Raw genomic sequence first — 20,352 nt, 5'->3', positions numbered from 1 at the left:
GCATGCAACTTTAGAACTAGTGGTCAATTTATTTGTACTACAAAAATTGAATTGTTGCTCAGACCAACAATTAGGTTTTACTACGCACTTTCCTCCTTATGGTTAGAATTCTAAATTTTGTATACTAGCACGCGAGATAATTATAAAAGTAATAATAGAGAACCAGTCCATTTAGCTTCAATGAATTATGCTCATTTTGTTAGTTGCTTACCTTTATTGCTTTCTTAAAATTTATTTAGCTTCTTATGCTTACTAGTGAAAATTTTAAAGTAGAGAACAACGAATCTCTGCTTTTTAGCATTATACACAAAAGCCTAAAACATGAACTCGCATCCATGGCAAACAAAGACAGTAGGGATGCAGACGAACAAAATATTTGACACCAGTGTGGATGAGAATATCAGAGCAGATAGGATGGAACTCAAGAACAACTAGTGTTCAACTTATTCGCACCACAAGAATAATTGAAGAGCCGCTCAGACCAGCAATTAGCTTTCACTGCCCTTTTTGTTTTTTTTTTTGGAATACAAAAATCTTTCATGAAGCCTCCACTGCTGGGGATCCCACCAGCTGCCTAACTCTGCGAGCACAATCTGCAAAATTTTTAACCAGAGGGGCGCATTTTAGGGCATTGTTGGCATTCTCTTTGTAGCACTCCAAGCAAGCATCTTTCTCGGCCAAGCAGGCCATTGGCTTATGGTAAGGAAGCTTGAACTCCTTATCATGGAGATCCTTGGCCCTTTGTGTTACTTCCTGTACCATGTCACCCTCGTGCTTCTGCAACCTTTCCAAAACTCTCTCACTTTCCTGAAGGACAGATCGGATTCCATCCAACTCTTCATTAGCAGAATGTGGCGAAGGAGGTACTGGCAGGAACAATGGAGGCTGGATAGGCCATCCGGCAGCAGCAGTCCCCTTGTGCGTTTCCTCCCTGTTTCGTACATTAGCTGGGGACTTTTGAACTTCACGTGATATTTTCGCTTGAGATTTCTTTGTCTTCCTTTTCAACTTTTCACCATCATCAACAAGCCGATTGACCAGGTTGCTGCTAATCTGAATTGTAAATGATTCACCCATAATATGGCAAATCCTCAACAACGAACCTGAAAAACATAAGGAGGTGATTCTGCTTGGTCAGAAGCAAATAACACAAAATTGTATGCTTTGCCTATCAGTATTGAATTCTTTCTTCTTTCTACTTAATTATAAAAAATAAATAAAAAGCAAACAGGAATGTGCTTGTTCTCACAGGTAAAAAGCTGTCTTCAACTTTGTTTTGGGAAACAATTCAATTGGCAGCATCTCTTTGGGCTTTTAGTGCAGGCTGTTTTAAGGATACAAGTTTTGAGGATTTTCAGCAGAATAAAGCTATTTTCTCTCTTCAAGAGGATATCTTGTCCACTTTTTTGCATATTGCTTTTTCCCAATTAATATGTTTCTTTTTCTATCGAAAACAAAAAAGATAAGAAAGCACAAGAAGGAAGCTTGACCACAGGGGATTGGATCAAGTGAACATGTACGGATTGCGAGACCTGGAAATAGGAGGTAAGCTTGACATACATTGTTGGGTGTTGGCCCACAAGCTAACAACTTATAGGCAAAGTGGTAATGTAACAAAGTTGTTACCAGAACTCCAGAAGGTCCTGGGTTCTAGTTTTGTTGCCTGCATTTCTTTGTGGTGTTTAAAACCTACCGTATACCTTGCCTTTGTGGTGTTTAAAACCTACTATATACCTTGCAACGTGCGTTATTTATCATTTGTTTGCCTCTCTATGTGCTATCAGACTGCACATTATGGGAAGTGTTAAAACTTGGTATACATTGTTAGCTCATAACCTAACAGCTCAAATTTGTAGATGAAGTGGCAATCTAACAGATTGCAACATTAAATTTTCCCCTTTTCCAAAATTAACCTACACTACTATCAATAATTTCCTCTAAGTCTAGGAAGCATCTGATCATTCTCTCATAAATATATGTGCCACTATATTTTCAATATAAGTATGCCTTCATGCACTGCCTTTTTCAGCACATGCCTACCATAACTCCATTCTGATTCAATGTGAAGAGAGATTGGCAGGTAAAAACAACTTACATGCTGGGCACAAAAAAAAAAAAAATAATAATAATAATAATAATAATAATCCCAGATAATCAGCAGTTACAGAGTCTGTTGATGGTCAATGTGAAAAATAATAATAATTAAAAAAAAAAGGAAGGTTACCTTACTAGAGAAATTGAGGCCAAAACTAAAAATGATAATAGAGCCCAAACTAATGTAACTCATGCAAATTGGAAAGTGAATAAAATAGAATAAAATCAATTTACTATCAGTTTCCACGATCAAATACAGTGGTATTCAGTAACTTAAAGGATTCAGGTTCTTCCATATCCATATTTGTAGTCATTTGATTTTGAAGATAAGTTTTCTATTAAGGCTTATCTTCACTAGAAAATTTTCAATATAATAAGTTTTATTTTCATCACACATCCCATGTACTAAGAGTTCTATATTAGTTTAACTTCCAGTTTTTGTCCAGTGATGAAGTGTTTTATTGAATTGCAATCCAATCCATTACATGCCACATCAATCTTTCTATTTCAATGAAATTTAAATCTAGTTGGTATTTGTGCCAATTAATCATAGTTGCAGAATGTTTCAACCTAACTACAAAGTCTTGACTAATAAGAAAGATTTTGTAAATCATGTGTACAAGGTTTTCACTAATTATAAAGATTCTGTAAGATTCTTTGATGTAGGATGAGAAGCGGCTATTTAGATGGATCATTTCAACCCATTACGAGGCCTATGTCAAAGAATAGGGTGAATGATTTATTGGGTCTGAAACCCAAATGTGCTTAGCTATTTAGTTGTTTAAGCATGTAGTAGCTTGCATTAGGATTATTTATGTTGGGGGCTTGTTTGTAGTAATTGTGTATTCTAGGGGTATGTTAATAATGTAATGTAGTTTTAGGGGTATGTGTGTAATTTCATATGTTCAGAGGCTTTCTTATAAATAGTGCGTGAAATCCATGTTGTAGGCAGTTGATGAATTTGAATTGAAGTTGAATGTGAGTTTCCCCCGGGTATCTCCTCTCTCCTCCCTTCCCCTTCTCTTCTAATTTCTCCATGGCTGCAGAACCTTGATGCTGCCCCTGCCACAATCTCCATTCTTTCATTTCAGTCCACCCAATCTCCCTCACTCTTCTCCTTTTCTCTTCCTCTTCTCCCTTCTCTTCTTCTTTCTTCTCTGTTTCTGATCTCGTGTCCTGTCCATATAATTCCCTGCTGCCCAGCAGCAGTCTGCCCTATTCTTCTTGCCTATTTCTCTTCTCCTTTTCTTCTTCTCCTCCTCTTAATTCTCTCCCATAATTCTCTCAACTCTCTGACTTCTAAATTCTGTTGCGGTCTCCTCTATTTGCAGCAGTCTCTGTCCAGCAATTAATCCCTCTGTTTCTTCCATCTTCTTCCTCTTTTCTTCTTCTTCATCTTCCAATCTCTCCATTGATCTCTTCTTCTCGGTTACCCTCCCGTCTCATCATTTCCTTTCTGAAATTTCAGTTGAAAAAAAAAAAAACCAAAAGCGGCTCTGCAGATTTAGAATTTCACAGAAAATTCCAGCTGTGTCCCCATTTCCTCAAACTCCACCTTCCAGCCACCATCCTGCAACACCACCCACACCACCAAAAACAGAACCCCCCGAAACCTTTCCCCTCAAAATTTCATCACCGTCCGACCACCAGAGGACCCCCATGCGCCAGCCAAACTTCTCCAGCTGCCAATCAACCATTTCTGGAATTATTTTGACATACAGCCACCACCACTGTATTCCCCAACCCCTGATCTGCCCTCGCCTGGAAATTCATCATCAGAGCATCATTTCTGGCGGCCCATGCACCCCACGTGCCGGAGACTGCGAGTGGCGTTCTGCCGGACTTCCCTCCTGCTGCCAGAATCACAAGAAATTGGTTCCCAGCCAGAAGAAATTGGTGTTTTCTCATGATATTTTGATTTGCAGCATGATATTTTGGTTCCTAACTTGAAATTGTGTAAACAAGTGCAATAATTTGGCATGAAATCCTAGAAATTGTCGCTGCCCACATCAAAAGTCAGGTTTTATTACTGCTATTTGTGAGTTTTCCTAGTGAATTTGATTCATTTTTGCATGATACTCAAGATTAAAGGTGACTTTAAGATTGTTCTTAAATAAATGAAAGTGAAGTTTGTGATTTGCTTCATATAAGTGCATCATGGTGACCAAAGTTGAATTGTCTGCAAAGGTGGAGTTCTTATCCGGTAGGGTACAAAATATGGAAAATGCTTTGGAGACTATTACTGGTGCTTAGAATAGGCTAACAACAGAAGTTGCAGCCTTAGGTAAAAGGCCCATTGAGTTTCCTACCAAACAAGATGGTGGAATGGCTGCTGTCCCTCATGCTTTTGAGTAGTGTGAATGCCAAAATAATCATTTGAGTAAGGGAATTAAACTAGAAGTCTCTGATTTTAATGGTGATGGTTCTCCTGATGAATTTGATGATTCAGTATATTCTTTGGAGTACTATTTCCGACGGCATGACATGAATGAAGCTAGAAACTTGCACTTTGCTTCATCAAAATTGAAGGGAACTGCTTAAATTTGGTGGATTAAACAAAGGGAAATCTTTAGAAGGAGATTTGGTGAGATTACAATGTGGGATGAGATGAAGTGAGCCATGCAGGAACAAAATTTGTGCCTCCCAATTATCAGCAGCCTGTTCATCTCCAGCTCTTTGATTTGAAGCAAGAAGAAACGAAAGTGATGGAGTACACTAGTAGATTCTATCATTTGGCTACTTGTGTTAATATAGAATGGAAAGAGGACGTTATGATAGCTTTGTACAGAAAAGGGTTGAAGCCAGCCATTGCCTCCAAACTTGCTGCATGTCGTCTCATCACAGTTGGGGATGCAACACAGGTTGCCACTTAGATTGAGGAGGACATGCAACGCAATCCTCCTACAGCTACATCATCCCTTCGGTTTGAAAAGAGTACTAGTGGAGTGGTACGAAAGAAGACAATTGAGCAATTGGGTAAAGGTGTTCAGACTAATACCGAGCTTATCATCACTCAAATGCTTTAAATGTCAAGGTTTTGGATATCAAGCTGCACAATGTCCTAACCAATTCATGGCTGTGGCAGAACAGGAAGAAGAAGAAGATGATGATGATACTCAAGTAGCCAAGTGACTTAGATGATGATGGCAATTTGAGAAACTGCCTAATACTTCGACATATGCTCTCTTCGCACAAGGTTAAAGACATAGAGGATTAGAGGCGGACCAACATCTTTCAAACTCAAGTAATATGCCAAAAACAACTTTGTACTTGGGTTATTGATCCTGGTAGTAACACAAATGTAGTTTCTGAAGAAGCTGTGAAGTTAAATTTGGAAGTTGAGCCTCATCCCAAACCATACAAAATTGCCTGGGTGAATAATACCAACTTGAAGGTCCAAGATCGCTACTTACCTTCAGGATTGGTTCCGTCATGGAGACAGTGCAATGTGATCTCCTTCCTCTCAAAATTTGTCACATTCTTTTGGGTCGACCATGGTCATTTGATAGGAAGCTGAAGCATGATGGATATGAGAATTCTTATTCTCTCTCCATTGACAAAAAGAAGTATAAGTTGATGTCGTCACAAATTCTTCCACTCACCATGTTGAAGCATACTATTGGTTCCTTATGACGAGATGATTCTATTCATGGTGATGGACTCCTTGGTACTTTCCCCAACTCAATGGAGTTGAGTTCTTTTTGGAAGGAGGGAATTGATGTAGGACAACAAGCGGCTACTTGGATGGATCATTTGAACCCAATTAAGAGGCCTATGTCAAAGAATAGGGTTAATGGTTTATTGGGTCTGAAACCCAAATGTGCTTAGTTATTTAGTTGTTTTGAGTGTATGTGTGTAGTTGCTTGTATTAGGATTATTTATGCTGGGGGCTTGTTTGTGGTAATTGTGTATTCTAGGGGTATGTTTGTAATGTAATGTAGTTTTAGGGGTATTGCGCATAATTTCATATGTTCAGAGGCTTTCTTATAAATAGTGTGTGGAAGCCATGTTGTAGGCAGTTGTTGATGAATTTGAATTAATGTTGAACGTGAGTTTCCCCTGGGTATCTCCTCTTTCCTCCCTTCCCCTTCCTTCTTCTCTTCTAATTTCACCATGGCTGCAGAACCTTGATGCTGCCCCTGCATCATTCTTGGAGTGGTTCCTTTGCATCCTCTGGTTTGGGGGTGAAGAGCTTATAAGTCCTGCACATAGTTGGAATTTACCGCAGGGGAACAATGGGGCAAGCACAGTTTGGGCATGAAACAGATTGAAGAGTTTTGCAAGTTTTGAACACAAATAAACAAAATGGAAAAATAAATAAATTAAAAAAAAAAAAAGATAAATTGGGAAAATCACCAAGACAACCAGGCCTATCAAGTATCATCAGATGATCTAAATTCAAGCCAAGCATCTCAACCTTTAAAAAAAAATTTATCCTTGTCTTAAAAATAGTTTTGAACTCACAAAAAATATGTATAATATATCTCAATTCAATGAGTAAATAAATGAAACACATACACACAGAGAAACACATCATAATATGTGCTTGTTTTCCTTCCTCTTTTCAGAACATTAATGCTTTTAAGTATAATTAAAAAGAATAAAGTTTCAGCCATATCCAGATTTATAATACAAAACAAGCTAAAGTATAAACAAATCTAAGAAAATAGTTGTTAAAACTACATCTGCAGCACATGGTGCACTCAAGCACAAAGCATTGTGCCTAGGGTAACCACAGGCGAGGCAACCTGTGCCCACACAAGCCCAGGTGCCCAGGTGCATGTCTTTGGCCTGATGCATATCACTACTTTCAAGCAGAATCCTCTTCCAGCATAATCAGAAACTTATTTACATGTTAAAATTTTTACATGAACACAAGGAACTATCCCATATTGAACTTCAATTAAAATATGTAAAAAAATCATATCCCCAAGAAAAAAAAAAATTTACAATCTCAGAGTCAAAATTTTAAGACAATATGTCTATATATTTAAAGACATCCCCTCAAAATCAAGTTTGAGAAAAAAGAAATAAATAATTTAGCCGAAAAATTAAATTTTTTCCACACCAAAATACAATTAAAAAGATCAAAATATATGAAAAAATATTATTCTTAAAAAAAGCTTCATCAGATCTACATTCAAGTTTTGGTCAAATACACTAGATTCTAAGACAAAAAAGTATAAATTTTATCTAAAACCACAAAAAAAGATAAACTTAAGATCCTAAAACAACAAGGTAACCCAATAATTGAATATTGACTTTATTTTGACCTATTAGAGCATTCAGCATTTGGTAGAGTCTGCAACTACCATTTACATAAATATTAGTACAATTCTCCTGCAAACTGAACATTTTTATATAAGCATTTTAAACAGATTTTTAATAGATGCCCAACTAATATTCTTCAGGCAATGGCATACACTTGCACCTAAAGACTATGCTTTAAGTGCCCTTTGTGCCTTAGGGCATCTTATGCATTTAAAAACTATAATTTCGTATCAAACTTTATAATCTATCATCAATGGATCCAAACCCATCAAATCACCATTTCCAGCCATCCACTTTTGAAATAACAAACTAGAAAACCCTATTCCTCTTTAAGTTTTATTACCATGACATAAGAAGGGAAGAGAAATGGATTTCAACACTATTCTAAGATTAGGACTCCATTCAATGTCAACAAACTACAAACAGAGTATGACAATTCTCCTCGCTGTTTCAGCCTACGAATTGGCAATTGTCTAAACAACAAAACTCAAAGCAAAACAATCTTTTGTTCAACACTTTAGCCTGTCAAAAAACTATATTGCAAAACAATCTTTCGTTCACCACTTTAACCTATCAAAAAACTATATATTGGATTGTACCATGTCCTTTCTTTTACTCTCAGATTATTCCATTCCAGGAACCAAAAGAATTATAAAATCAAGCAATTTTACTGAACACCATGCAAGCATGCTACTTTTTTTAAAGTGACAAGCACAGCCCACCCTTCTAGAAAACCTAGCAGTGGAGCAAGGAAAAAATATAAGCCCTAACATTGCTCGAACTGCCCACTTGGCTGTAATTACCTTTTTTCCCCTACAGCTCTTAAAGAAGACGCAGGCTTGCTCAAGCTCATAAGTAGGGAGAAATTGATATCAAGGAGTTCAGTTTGAAGGGTGGACGCCAGTTTCCAGAAAGAGTAATTCAGAGAATGGAAAGAGTAAGAAAAGAATTTGGTAATGTAAAAAATGATATCAGGAAGCAGAATATATGAAATGAGTTCAAAGGAATTATTTAAGACATGCTTCTTTATCACAAGCCATAGAGTGAAGTCGGAAGGTTCAATGAGCTAAATGGCGGAAAGATCTAGGACAGTATTGTTCTCTATGACTCTATATCATGGTTATCAAAATTGCAATCCTGATCACAATTAGGTCGCACGCTGAATCAGAATCAGATAGAATTGCCACAAAATTGCAGTAGAATCGATAATATCAGAATCACCATTCTATTTGTGATCCTACGGATTCTATTTACTCAACCAGAATGGCCTTCTCTGTTTCTAAGCTTTCAAGATACGGCGCAATATGTTTTTTTATTGACCCAAATGGTTTTCTTTTGAAATAGAAGATAGTTTTGTTTGCCAATTTGGCCCAAATCTTCAAAATTAGGGAAAAATAACACATGGGAATTGTTCAAAAATGTCTATTGGCAGCAACTTGGAGAAAGCTTTGGAGTTCAATCCTTCTTGTGTCTGATCAGCACCAAATACATCATAAAAATCAATTTCTTGGTGTTCAATTAACCTTTTTGAAGTTGCAGTCATGCAGGGACCTTTAGAGTCTAGATAGCACATTCTTCTTTAAAGTTGCACGCTTGCAGACATTCACAGCTTCAAAAAACACATATGATTGCACATGTATTATTTTATCAATCTTGACTTTCCTACTAGTGTCACCAACATGGTTTTAAATAACGGCTGCAACTGTTACGTAACGGTTTTTTGGGTTACTGATACCATTACACACCACGAAATCGGTGGGAAAAAAAATCATGGTTGTAGCAGTAGTTACGGACCGCGACCGTTACGTAAAGGCCGCTATGACCATTACGTAAAGGCCGCTACGACCATTACATAAAGGCTGCTACGGCCGTCACGTAATCGCTACAGGACTGTTACGCCAATATATATTTATTTTATTTTTTACTTTAAATTCTCACTTTTTCCCTCTTTCATAAATCATTCTCAATATATACCATGTGGCGAGAGGGCGAAAAGATTATAATGAGAATGAAAATGATACAAAATTTACTATTTCTTTAAACACTCACAAGAGATGCATTAATTAACAATTTGAAAATACTAACTTGTTAGGAAAATATTTTATTTTGATAATATTAGTAATGTAATATTTATGTTCTATATTTTTCAACTTCAACCTTCTTTCTTTTCTAGTTATTTTAAATTTGTATTATTCGTATATCTTATGTATCTAATAGATTAATGAATATAATGTATTTTGTTTTATTAATTAATTTAGCACACATAAGAATAAATCATAGATAAGAACAATGAGAAGTATAAATTCGCATGCACACACATAATTTTTCTATTAATTTTGGTTTAAAACAAATGTAAACTTGTTGCCCTTACCAAAAAACTTAGTTAGTCGAACTAAAGGATTCAAAATACACTAAAACTATTTCTAAGAAGGGCTAAAAGCTTAAAAAGTGCAAGTATGCTAATATGCACAAGGTTGTGAGTGCTTCAAAAAAATTCATGGCCGTTACACCCGCTTCCCATTATGTAATATCCGCTACTCCCGCTTCGTGTTACACCCGTTACCGTTACGTTACACTACCCGCTACAGCGATTTAAAACCATGGTCGCCAAACAACAGAGCTCTTGAGTTTTGAAGAGCTTTGAAACACCTTCCCTCTCTGAGTTGTCTCATATTTTTTCTTCAAAATCAAAAAGAAAAATTTGTTTCTCAACACTGCAACACTGTCAGCAAAGAGCTCTTCTTTTCTCCTTTTTCTTCTTTTTTTCTTTTCTTCCTCTTCTTTTCTTCCCTCCTTCAACTTCTTCTTATGGTCAGAATTCTGCCTTTTTGATACTATGATGCATGATATCTCTAATTGTAATAGAAGAGAAGCAGTTCATTTAGCTTCAGTGAATTATGCATATTTTGTTAGTTCCTTTCTTTGATTGCTTTCTTAAAATGTATTCAACTTCTGTCCAAATTTTTAGGCTTAAAGATTGTCAAAAATTCCACATACATATATTTTTAGTATTTATTTTACATTGCAAGTAGAAATTTGTGATACCTGATCTGACCCTACAATCCGATCTTTTGGACCCTCCCCAACGCTCCATAGGATTTTGATACTCCATCCGACCCGACAATCCGATCTTTTGGAACTCCACATTCCATAGGATCTCAATTCTGAGAAATTTGCTAACATAAAATAAATGTTAGAAATACAAGCATGTGGAATTTTATGACAATCCTTAAGCCCAAGGACTTGGTTAGTAAGTAAGCAAATTTTGGAATCACAAGCTCACAACAAAACAAAGAAAGCAATCAAAAAAAGTAACAAATTAAAGTTAATTCAATGAAGTTGAATGAACTGCTGTGCTGTAAGCAGTAAGCTACTAAGCTTCAATCACTATAATTAGAGCATAACTCGTCACTTATCGCAGTACCAAAAATTTAGAATTTAGACCATAAGAATAAGAGAAGATGGAGAACAAGAAGGAAAGAGAAGAAGAAGAGAAAGAAAGAAGAAGAAAAAGATGACAAAAAAGAAAAGCTATCCTGTCAGTGCTCAGAAACAAGGCTTGCTTGGTTTTGAACAAAAAAAAATAAGAGAGAACTTAGAAGAAAGGTCTTTCAAAGCTCTTCAAAACTCAAGAGATCTCTGTTTCGAAGCTCTTCAAGAGCTCCATGGTTGTCGATCTTCAAAGAATAACCAGGTGCTAATCAAGACATTAGACAAGACTGCTACTTCAGAGCTCTTTGCAAGACTGCAACAGCAGCAAAGTTTGTTGAACACTAACAAAAATTTGATTATTGTAATCTAGTGTTGATCAAACGTTAGAAGGACCAAGCTCCAAAGATCTTCGCAAGCACTTGATAGAGAGAACTCTATGAACAAATGCTAGGAGCTATCTGCCCTAATTTTGAAGATTTGGATAAATAGGACAATAGACCTCTCTTCTATAACAATAGAAAACTCTTGGCCAATTAAAATGCAACTTGGGCCTTATTTTTAAAGCACAAAAACATAAAAGGGTTTCAGTTGAATAAGTAGAATAGGTAGAACCCAAAGAGGAATCACGATTCTACAATTCTACCCACCCTACATGACCCCAATACAGCATGCAACCTGAATTGTTTGAGTAAATCTGCATAATAGGATCTAACAATTTAGGATATGATCCTACGATCCAAATCTCAATTTTGCTAATCATTATCATGAGTAGAGCCGTACATCCTCAATCTGATCATACAATCCAATCCTGCAGAACCCCAATGATCCTACATAGAATCCCAATTCTAATTTCTAACAACCTTGCTCTGTATAAAAGTGGTGTAGGAGAAGCTTTGGTGATTTCTGGAGTGCACGGTGAAAATCCTATTAAAATGAAAAAAGCAATGAGGTCTGAAACAAAAGTGGAGTGAGATGCGCTAATGTGTTGTTTAGCATGACAAGTCTACAAGCCCCATTGGTACCTACTAACAGTGAAGTCAAGGTAGGATGAATTGGCTGTGTAACAAAGTTGGGACTCAATCACCGAAAGTCCCTCCAATCAACATACTGTCATGACAAGCTAAAAATCCTGCACTGGCCGCTAGCAGCAATTTTTCTGTGACATTCAAAACTGAATAAAAGAAATTCAATCTAAATTATTAATTTTTCAAAAAATCATTCTTCTAACCTTTTAAGTAAATTTTCAATATTTTGAGAATATATATATATATATATATATATATTCCATGAAGCAACAATTGTACGCCCATATTTTATAAAATGTACCAACCTAAGTATCATATGTGCATTTTACAGGAGTTGATTAGTCAAGAATTCTGACAGGACTGCAAGTCGACTAAGAATTGGCTAAAGTTAGGAAAAGGAATGAGACATAGCATGGTTTCAAAATCAGCTGACATTCACAAAATTTCAGTTATTGAAAACACTTGCTGAAATATCTCAGCTCACAAACAATATGATCAAAAATATAACCACATTTTGAATTCCAGAATCAAAATTTCCAATTACATTGTAATCTGCTATCAAAAATAAGTGAAGAAAAAAATGAAAAAATAAATAAAGCCATGCTGACAGCACACCGCACCAAAAAATAAAATGGCATATCAAGGAGAAAAAAGCATGCAAAGGATACAATTGTGGTGACCAGTTTAAATTGAGAATTTTGTTTTGGAAAATTCAAACAGAATGCTGAAATGAGATAGCTCTCAATCTAGTTAGGGCATGCAAAAGGACATCCCAAAACAGTATGCTTCACCACATCTAGTCATTATTGTGGAAACCAACAGATTCACTGAAATACATGTGACAGCAGCATAAAGTTTCCTGGCCTACTTCAATGCAAGAAGCTTTAAAAAGACTAACAGGAAAATAGAATCCACCAACACTGAGCATAGTTCATTGTCTACAAGTTCAGCACAAAGCTGCAAATCTAACTTTGGGGTTAACCAGCCCACTGTTGTCCACTCTAAACAAGACAAAAGAAACAAACACAGCTCACTAGCTATTGCCCCATCCCTCCCTCCCCCTAAACACCCCCAAAAAGCACACTCACTAAAAAATAACAATAGTAAGTCAACCAAGAGGCATGAATCCTTGATTGCAGAATTTGGCTTGAGAACAACCTGAGGAAGGTTTGAGCTGCAGACACAATGACATACACAATAAATAAAAATTGGGGGAAAATAACTCTTGAACAGACTAGGATATTTAAAATGATAAATTGAAAATAATTTTAAATTAAAAAGTGTGGTTCCTTGATTCCAAATAAAAAACTGATCTTTGATCAAAAATTTCATATTGAGGCTTGCAAGTGCATGCAAGATGAACAATGTCAACTACTTTGTTTTTACAACAACAAGAAGAAGTTTTAAGTCCCACTATGTCATGTCGACTATATGAATCATTTTCTGCCAATTCACATGATTGAGGGCATTTTCTTCAACTAATTTAAGAGTTGTTAAATCCTTACTACCTCATTGCAAGTTATTTTAGGCCTATATCTACTCCTAGTACCAATGTACCATTAACAATAACTAGCTCACTCCTCCTCATTGGTGCATTATTTGGCCTGCATTTCAAATGTTCAAACCATCTAAACCGTCCAATTCTTATTTTATCTTCTACAAGCACTACACTTAACTTATTGCGGATGTGTTCATTCATTAATTTATCCCTTAAACATTATACTACTCATCCACCTTAACATTTGTACTTCGGCAACTTTTACTTTTTTGAATATGTTGATTCTTAGTTGCCCAACATTCTAACTCATACAGCATGGTTGGTCTTTTAATGTTTTATAGAAATTTCTTCTAATTTTAATGGTATTCTACGATCACCCAGCATGCTTGCAGCACTCCTCCATTTTACCCACATGGTTTTAACTCTATGCATTACACCTCTTCAATTCATTGTTTTAAATAACGGCCACAACCGTTACGTAACGGTTTTTTGGGTTACCGATGCCGTTACATACCCGCGAAATCAGTGGGAAGAAAAATCATGGCTGTAGCTGTGTTAGGGACTGCGACCGTTACGTAAAGGCCGCTACAGCCGTTATGTAACTGCCACATGACTGTTACATCACAAAATTTATTTTATTTTTTACTCTTTCTTCTCACTTTTTCCCTCTTTCATAAATCATTCTTATACCATGTGGCGAGAGGGGGAAAAGATTATAATGAGGATGACAATGATACAAAATTTACTTCTTAAATACTTACAAGAGATGCATTAATTAACAATTTAAAAATACTAACTTGTTAGGAAAATATTTTATTTTGATAATATTAGTTATGTGATATTTATGTTCTATATTTTTCAACTTCAACCTTCTTTCTTTTCTAGCTATTTTATATTTTTATTATTTCTTATGTCTTATGTGTCTAATACATAATGGAGTGTATAATGTATTTTTTTTTATTAATTAATTTAGCACGCATAAGAATTTATCACAGCTAAGAAGAATGAGAAGTATTAATACGCACACACACGTAATTTTTCTATCAATGGTGGTTTAAAACAAATGTAAATTTGTTGCCATTACCAAATAACTTAGTCGAACTAAAGGATCTGAAATACACTAAAACTCTTTCTAAGAAGGGCTAAAAGCTTAAAACATGCAAGTATGCTAATATGCACAAGGTTGTGAATGCTTCAAAAAAATTCATGGCCATTACACCCACTTCCCATTACACCTATTACCGTTACATTACGCTACCCGCTACCGCAATTTAAAACCATGCTTCAATTTCTCCTTCCGCTTTCATAATAGATCCAAAATAAGAAAAAGGGAACATGAAAACAAGGAGAAAATGATATCAAAATAGTTGTCAACTCAAGATCAGAATTGCAAAATGAAATCCAACTTTAGGAATTGAGAATTGAATTGCATTGGATTCAATACAAGTTTTCAAAGTCAATTCCAGATGACATGCATATATTGATACACAAACAACAAATAAAATAGCAAAATACATTTAAATTGTAACGATAAAAAGTATAGTTTTTAATGTGTATGCATTCTCTAAATGACAAAAAGTAAGGGAATTACTCAAGAAAAATAATTTTTTTTTTTGAAAAAAAATAAACTTTACATTGTTTAAGGGAAGGAATCAAGAAAAAAATGATAAACAACTGAACTTCTTGTGTTTACCAACAATAAAAATAGCATACATCCAGTGTTTTTTTAGTAAAAAAATAAATAATCAAACACACTACTAAAAAACAAAAACTGATGCAGGGGCAGCATCAAGGTTCTGCAGCCATGGAGAAATTAGAAGAAAGGAAAGAAAGGGAAGGGAGGAGAGAGGAGATACCCGGGGTGGGGGATGGAGAACTCACTTTCACTTCAATTTAAATTCATCAACAACTGCCTACAACATGGCTTTCATACACTATTTATAATAAAGTCTTTTAACATTAAATTACTCTCAAACCCCTAAAACTACAATATATCACAAATATATCCCTACTTTACAAAAATATTACAAACACCCCCAAATACGCATAATCCTATACTAATCAATACTACACACACATAATAAAGGACTAAATTAACCCCACAATTCCTTAACCCAACTCATCTTAATTATTTTTCCAACAAGGATTTTCCCAAGGTCTTACTTCTTATCCTACATCAACTCTCCCCCAGTTAGAAAAAATTCAGCCTCAAATTTTGAAATGTTGGAGGATCAAAAGGGAGAAGCAAACTTGGACTTTTTGAAAGCCAACACTTGAATGAGGCAAGAAACCACATTCCATTGACAGCACCATAAACTTGACTTGAGAATCAGCGTCAATGAACTCATTGGGGATGACAAACTCTACAATAGGAGGACTTTGGATGTCTTCAAACACATTGATTTCCTTTCTTGTAGTGTCTTCAAGCTTACTATTTATGACTGATTCTTCATCTTAGTTCATTGGTAGAGCAGACTTCAAAACGATTTTCTTCCCATAATAGTGAAAGACATGTGTTCTCATGTCCTTGACTCACACCTAAATCATCCAACCAAGGAGTACATGGCCAATCTTCAAAGCTAGGATATCACACCAAACATTAGCCAAATATTCACCCATTTGGATGGGAACCAAACATCTTTCATAAACATGTACAATAGAGTTATCAACCCAATACATCACATAAGCTTAGGGTGAGGTTCCGAATGAAGCTGCATAAGAGTGACTCCATTTATGGAAACCATATTCATTGGACATCTTCCATCAATGATGATTTTGCAAACCTTTTCTCAACATTTGAGAAAGGCGTTGAAAAGCTAGAAATTGGGCCCAAAGTTTGGAAAATGACATTCCTTTTTCCTATAATTTTTCACCATGTTGTTGAATTATGCATATACATATGCTGCAGCTATATATCACATCCCTTTAACATAATCTCCCACAAACCTTACCCCCGATTTCTCATAAAAAACTATCTTTAATTCACCTTGATATTGATTGTCCCCCTGAAATGAAACAAATCCACGAAGAAAACTCAAATATTACAGCAACAAAACCTGATTTTTAATGCTGCCAGAGACAATTTCTAGGGTTTCATGCCAAAATTATCACCCTTGCATGCAATATGTTGCATCCACAAGCAAAATTATCTCCTTACAGATCAAAATTTTGTGGGGAAAACCCAAAATATCGTGGCTGGGCAATTTTTTGTGATACTGGAAATTGCAGAAAACTATGGAAATTTCCTAGTAGCAGGACGCCGGCGCGTGGGGCGCATGTGCTGCCAGTGAGGCACCTGCAACAATGAAACTTGGGCCGAGGAGATACCAGGGGGTTACTCACTTTCACTTCAATTCAAATTCATCAACAACTGCCTACGACATGGCTTTCATAAACTATTTATAAGAAAGCCTCTTTACATGAATTACACTTAAACCCCTAAAACTACATTACATTACAAATATACCCGTACTTTACAAAAATATTACAAACAACCCCCAAATATACATAATCCTATATTCATATACTAATTAATATTGAACACAAATAATAAACTGCTAACTTAACCCCACTATTCCTTAACACAACTCTTCTTAATTATTTTCCAGCAAGGATATTCCCAAGGCCTTACTTCTTGTCTATTCATGCTGGAAAATAATTAAGAAGTGTTGGGTTAAGGAATTGTTATTAAGTAGTTTATTATGTGTGTTCGGGGGTTAAGTTAGTAGTTTATTAAGTAGTTTATTTTGTGTGTGCTGGAAAATAATAGGATTATGTGTATTTGGGGATTGTTTGTAATATTTTGTGTAAATTAGTGGTATATTTGTAATGTAATGTAGTTTTAGGGGTTTAAGTGTAATTTCATGTAAAGAGGCTTTCTTATAAATAGTGTATGAAAGTCATGTTGTAGGCAGTTGTTGATGAATTGAATTGAAGTGAAAGTGAGTCCCCCCCCCCCCCCACCCAGGTATCTCCTCTCTCCTCCCTTCCCCTTCCTTCCTCTCTTCTAATTTCTCAATGGCCGACCCCAACAAACTTGCACCCACTGACACCCAGTCCTTGTCTACCCAATTAGACACTCTTCAAGAGTCTGTGGACCAAAAGTTTGAGCACCTCACACAACAATTTGACCAAGTCTTGAAGATGTTAGGTAAACGCCCTGTTGAGGAAGACATGGAGCCATCTGTTAAGCACCCTAATGACTCCCCATATTCACTAGGGTCAGCCCAAGGTATCCTTCCTACTCCTGGGGTTCCTCTAGAACCTAACAATATGAGTCAAACTCCAAAACAGACCAGTAGGCCAGTTCAGCTCCTCCAGCCTCAAGTTAACCTAGAGTCTAGATTTAAGGAAGGAAACCTTGAGGAGTTTAATGATGCAGGGGCAGTATCAAGGTTTTGCAGCCATGGAGAAATTAGAAGAGAGGAAGGAAGGGGAAGGGAGGAGAGAGGAGATACCCAGGAGGGGACTCACTTTCACTTCAAATTCATCAACAACTGTCTACAATATGGCTTTCATACACTATTTATAAGAAAGTCTTTTTACATGAAATTAAACTTAAACCCCTAAAACTACATCACATTAAAAATATAACCCTACTTTACACAAATATTACAAACAACCCCCAAATACACATAATACTATACTAATTACTATTGAACACACATAATAAACTACTAACTTAACCCTACAATTCCTTAACCCAACTCTACTTAATTATTTTCCAGCAAGGATATTCCTAAGGTCTTACTTCTTGTCCTACATCACCAACCTATGAATCTTAGAGATTGTCTGTTTCTCTAGTATCCAAAATTATAAAAATGAAAACCAAAAACAAATACAAATGATAATAAAAATATAATTAAAATAATAAAAAAGACAGAGAATACAAACTAAAAATATTATAATAAATTAAAAACTTTTTGTTTAGTGCTATAAGGACAATCTTATTTTATGGATATCTTAATTTCAACTATATTTTAAATTCACAGTCATTTTATTTTTATTTTAATTAAAACTTGAATATAAAAAGAATGATTTAGTCCACAAAAGTTTATTATGGATATTAAAATATTGTGGCAACCTGTTGCTAAAACAACCTGAAAACCATAAAATATGCTTTTCATTTTCTTTTTAAAACAACAGAATACCACAACAGAAACAAAAAACTGGCAATATAAACCAGTGCATAGTCATAATATGACTTCAAACAAAAACAAAAAACAAAAACAGTGCCAGCCAGACCTTTTAAGATTCTTAACACCACAGCAAAATGTAAGCACCACCTTAGCCAACCAATGTTCTACCCTTTCTTTTCAATGGTAGAACACTATACTCCTCCAAGAGTGAAGAATGGTTTTGTAAGGCAAACAAAAAGTCTAGTTTTCTCCCCTTTTTCTACATCAAAATCGACATAGCGAATGAATGGAAGGCAATTGTCTCAAAAAAAAAAAAAAGAACGGCTATTTTGAGGTTTTAACCCACTAGGTTCTCTAATAAGGTTCATAATTGTGTGAAAGATCGACTCATTAAATTCAAAGTGTCAATTGATAGGCTCACTAAGGATTCATTAGTATTTTTATTCTCTAGTTAGATTAGAATTGGTTTGATATGAATCATAAGATTTGAATTGCAAATTACAAGATTCTTACAGCTATGCTACCTTTACAAAAGAAGACAGCTGGAGGAAAAGGGAAACAATTAAAAGACAACTCAATGAAGCAAAGTCAACCAATTCCACTCTTGAATACTCGACTTTTACCAGTCCTTAAAACTCAAATAACTTAAAAATTGAAAATGTTGTCAAATCACAATTATTTTTTTACTGGGATCATTGGAGGGGCTCAAAATTGGAATTTGAGATCTTATTAAATTAGTAGAGGTTGTGCTTGGGAACATGGAATACATGCATCAGATTTAGATTTGCATGGACCTGCACAAAATTTAGTACTGCTTTGTAATGCATTTTATCTAAATCCACGCAATCTAAATCAAAGTCCAAGATCCTAAACATGATAAAAGTAACTTAAGAAAATATAGATATACTCGTTAAACGTCATAAATAATGTCTGTACACATTATGAGGCACAAAAAATGCTCTCCCAACAAATATTATCCCAATAGAAAGCATTTTCTTAGGAAAAAAAAAAAACCACCGTAATAAATAAAACTCATCCACATTAGACCGAAGGAGAGGGATGAAAGGTCAGCAACACTAAAAAGCATATCACAGACAAATAAATCCAACAACCGTAAAAGAAAAACACACACACCCCCCGGCAAACCCTAATATCTCAATTCAACAGCTTATTTAACTGCTCACAAACAACAACGTGAAAGAAAATTCATAGTTTCGCGCATTTCTTAATGTTGTTACTCATGCTTACAAGAAATGGCAAACTCGAGAAGAATAACAGTGAAACAGAATGAGAATTCAAATGATAGATAAACCCACAAGGACGCATACAGAGAGAGAGAGAGAGAGAGAGAGAGAGAGGGAGAGAGAGAGAGCCTTATGAAACGAAAGAAGAAGGAGAAATCACCAGATCAGCCTCTGGTGTCAGGTGGAGCTGCCAGATGTGTTCGAGAGTCGACGCCTCCGCCGGAAGGAGAACTGAAGAAATGGAGAGAGGGAGGGAGAGAGAGAGAGAGAGAGAGAGAGAAGGAAAGAGAAGGACAACGATGAGCTCTGCCTGAGTACGGTCCAACCCAATCACCCATTGAAACGAAATAAAACATTTGGGCCCTGTGTGTCTTTTACTTTTGGGCTTCAACGGCCCAACCAATTCGCAGGCTGTTAGTGCGAAGAAACAGACCGCAGCGGCACCATTTTGGATCACTAGTGAGAAAGCACGTGGGATGCACGTGAAAGATTTGTTTTCTTAATCTTTAATTTACAAATAAAATTCATGTAATTCCTATTTAAAACTATCTGAATCGTTTTAATGAAAAATTAAATTTCTTAATTCAGCCATATATTCTACAAATGTGAAGCTTTTAGAACACGAGTTTATTAATTTGAGTAGTTAAAAC

General features: G+C 35.7%; 1 protein-coding gene across 3 annotated transcripts; it reads right to left on the bottom strand.

The window, feature by feature from the left end:
• Positions 1-270: 270 nt before the first annotated feature.
• On the bottom strand, positions 271-20,056 carry LOC131164616 (uncharacterized). 3 transcript variants are annotated; one of them, XM_058121924.1, is made up of 3 exons: positions 19,863-20,056; positions 10,411-10,541; positions 271-1,103 (listed from the first exon to the last, which is right to left on the bottom strand). In XM_058121924.1, the coding sequence occupies exons 2-3, from the start codon at positions 10,475-10,477 to the stop codon at positions 538-540; spliced, it is 633 nt and encodes a 210-aa protein (XP_057977907.1). In that variant the 5' UTR covers positions 10,478-10,541; positions 19,863-20,056; the 3' UTR covers positions 271-537. The 3 variants fall into 3 exon arrangements, with proteins under 3 accessions (XP_057977907.1, XP_057977906.1, XP_057977909.1); XM_058121923.1 differs by having other exon boundaries at positions 10,411-10,529; positions 19,863-20,048; XM_058121926.1 differs by lacking the exon at positions 10,411-10,541 and having other exon boundaries at positions 19,863-20,031.
• Positions 20,057-20,352: the final 296 nt, after the last annotated feature.

The sequence above is a fragment of the Malania oleifera genome, chromosome 9 (genome assembly GCF_029873635.1).
Source record: "Malania oleifera isolate guangnan ecotype guangnan chromosome 9, ASM2987363v1, whole genome shotgun sequence".
Taxonomy (NCBI): domain Eukaryota; kingdom Viridiplantae; phylum Streptophyta; class Magnoliopsida; order Santalales; family Ximeniaceae; genus Malania; species Malania oleifera.
The sequence above is the reverse complement of the archived record's forward strand: the minus strand, read 5'-3'. Positions and strand labels throughout refer to the sequence as shown.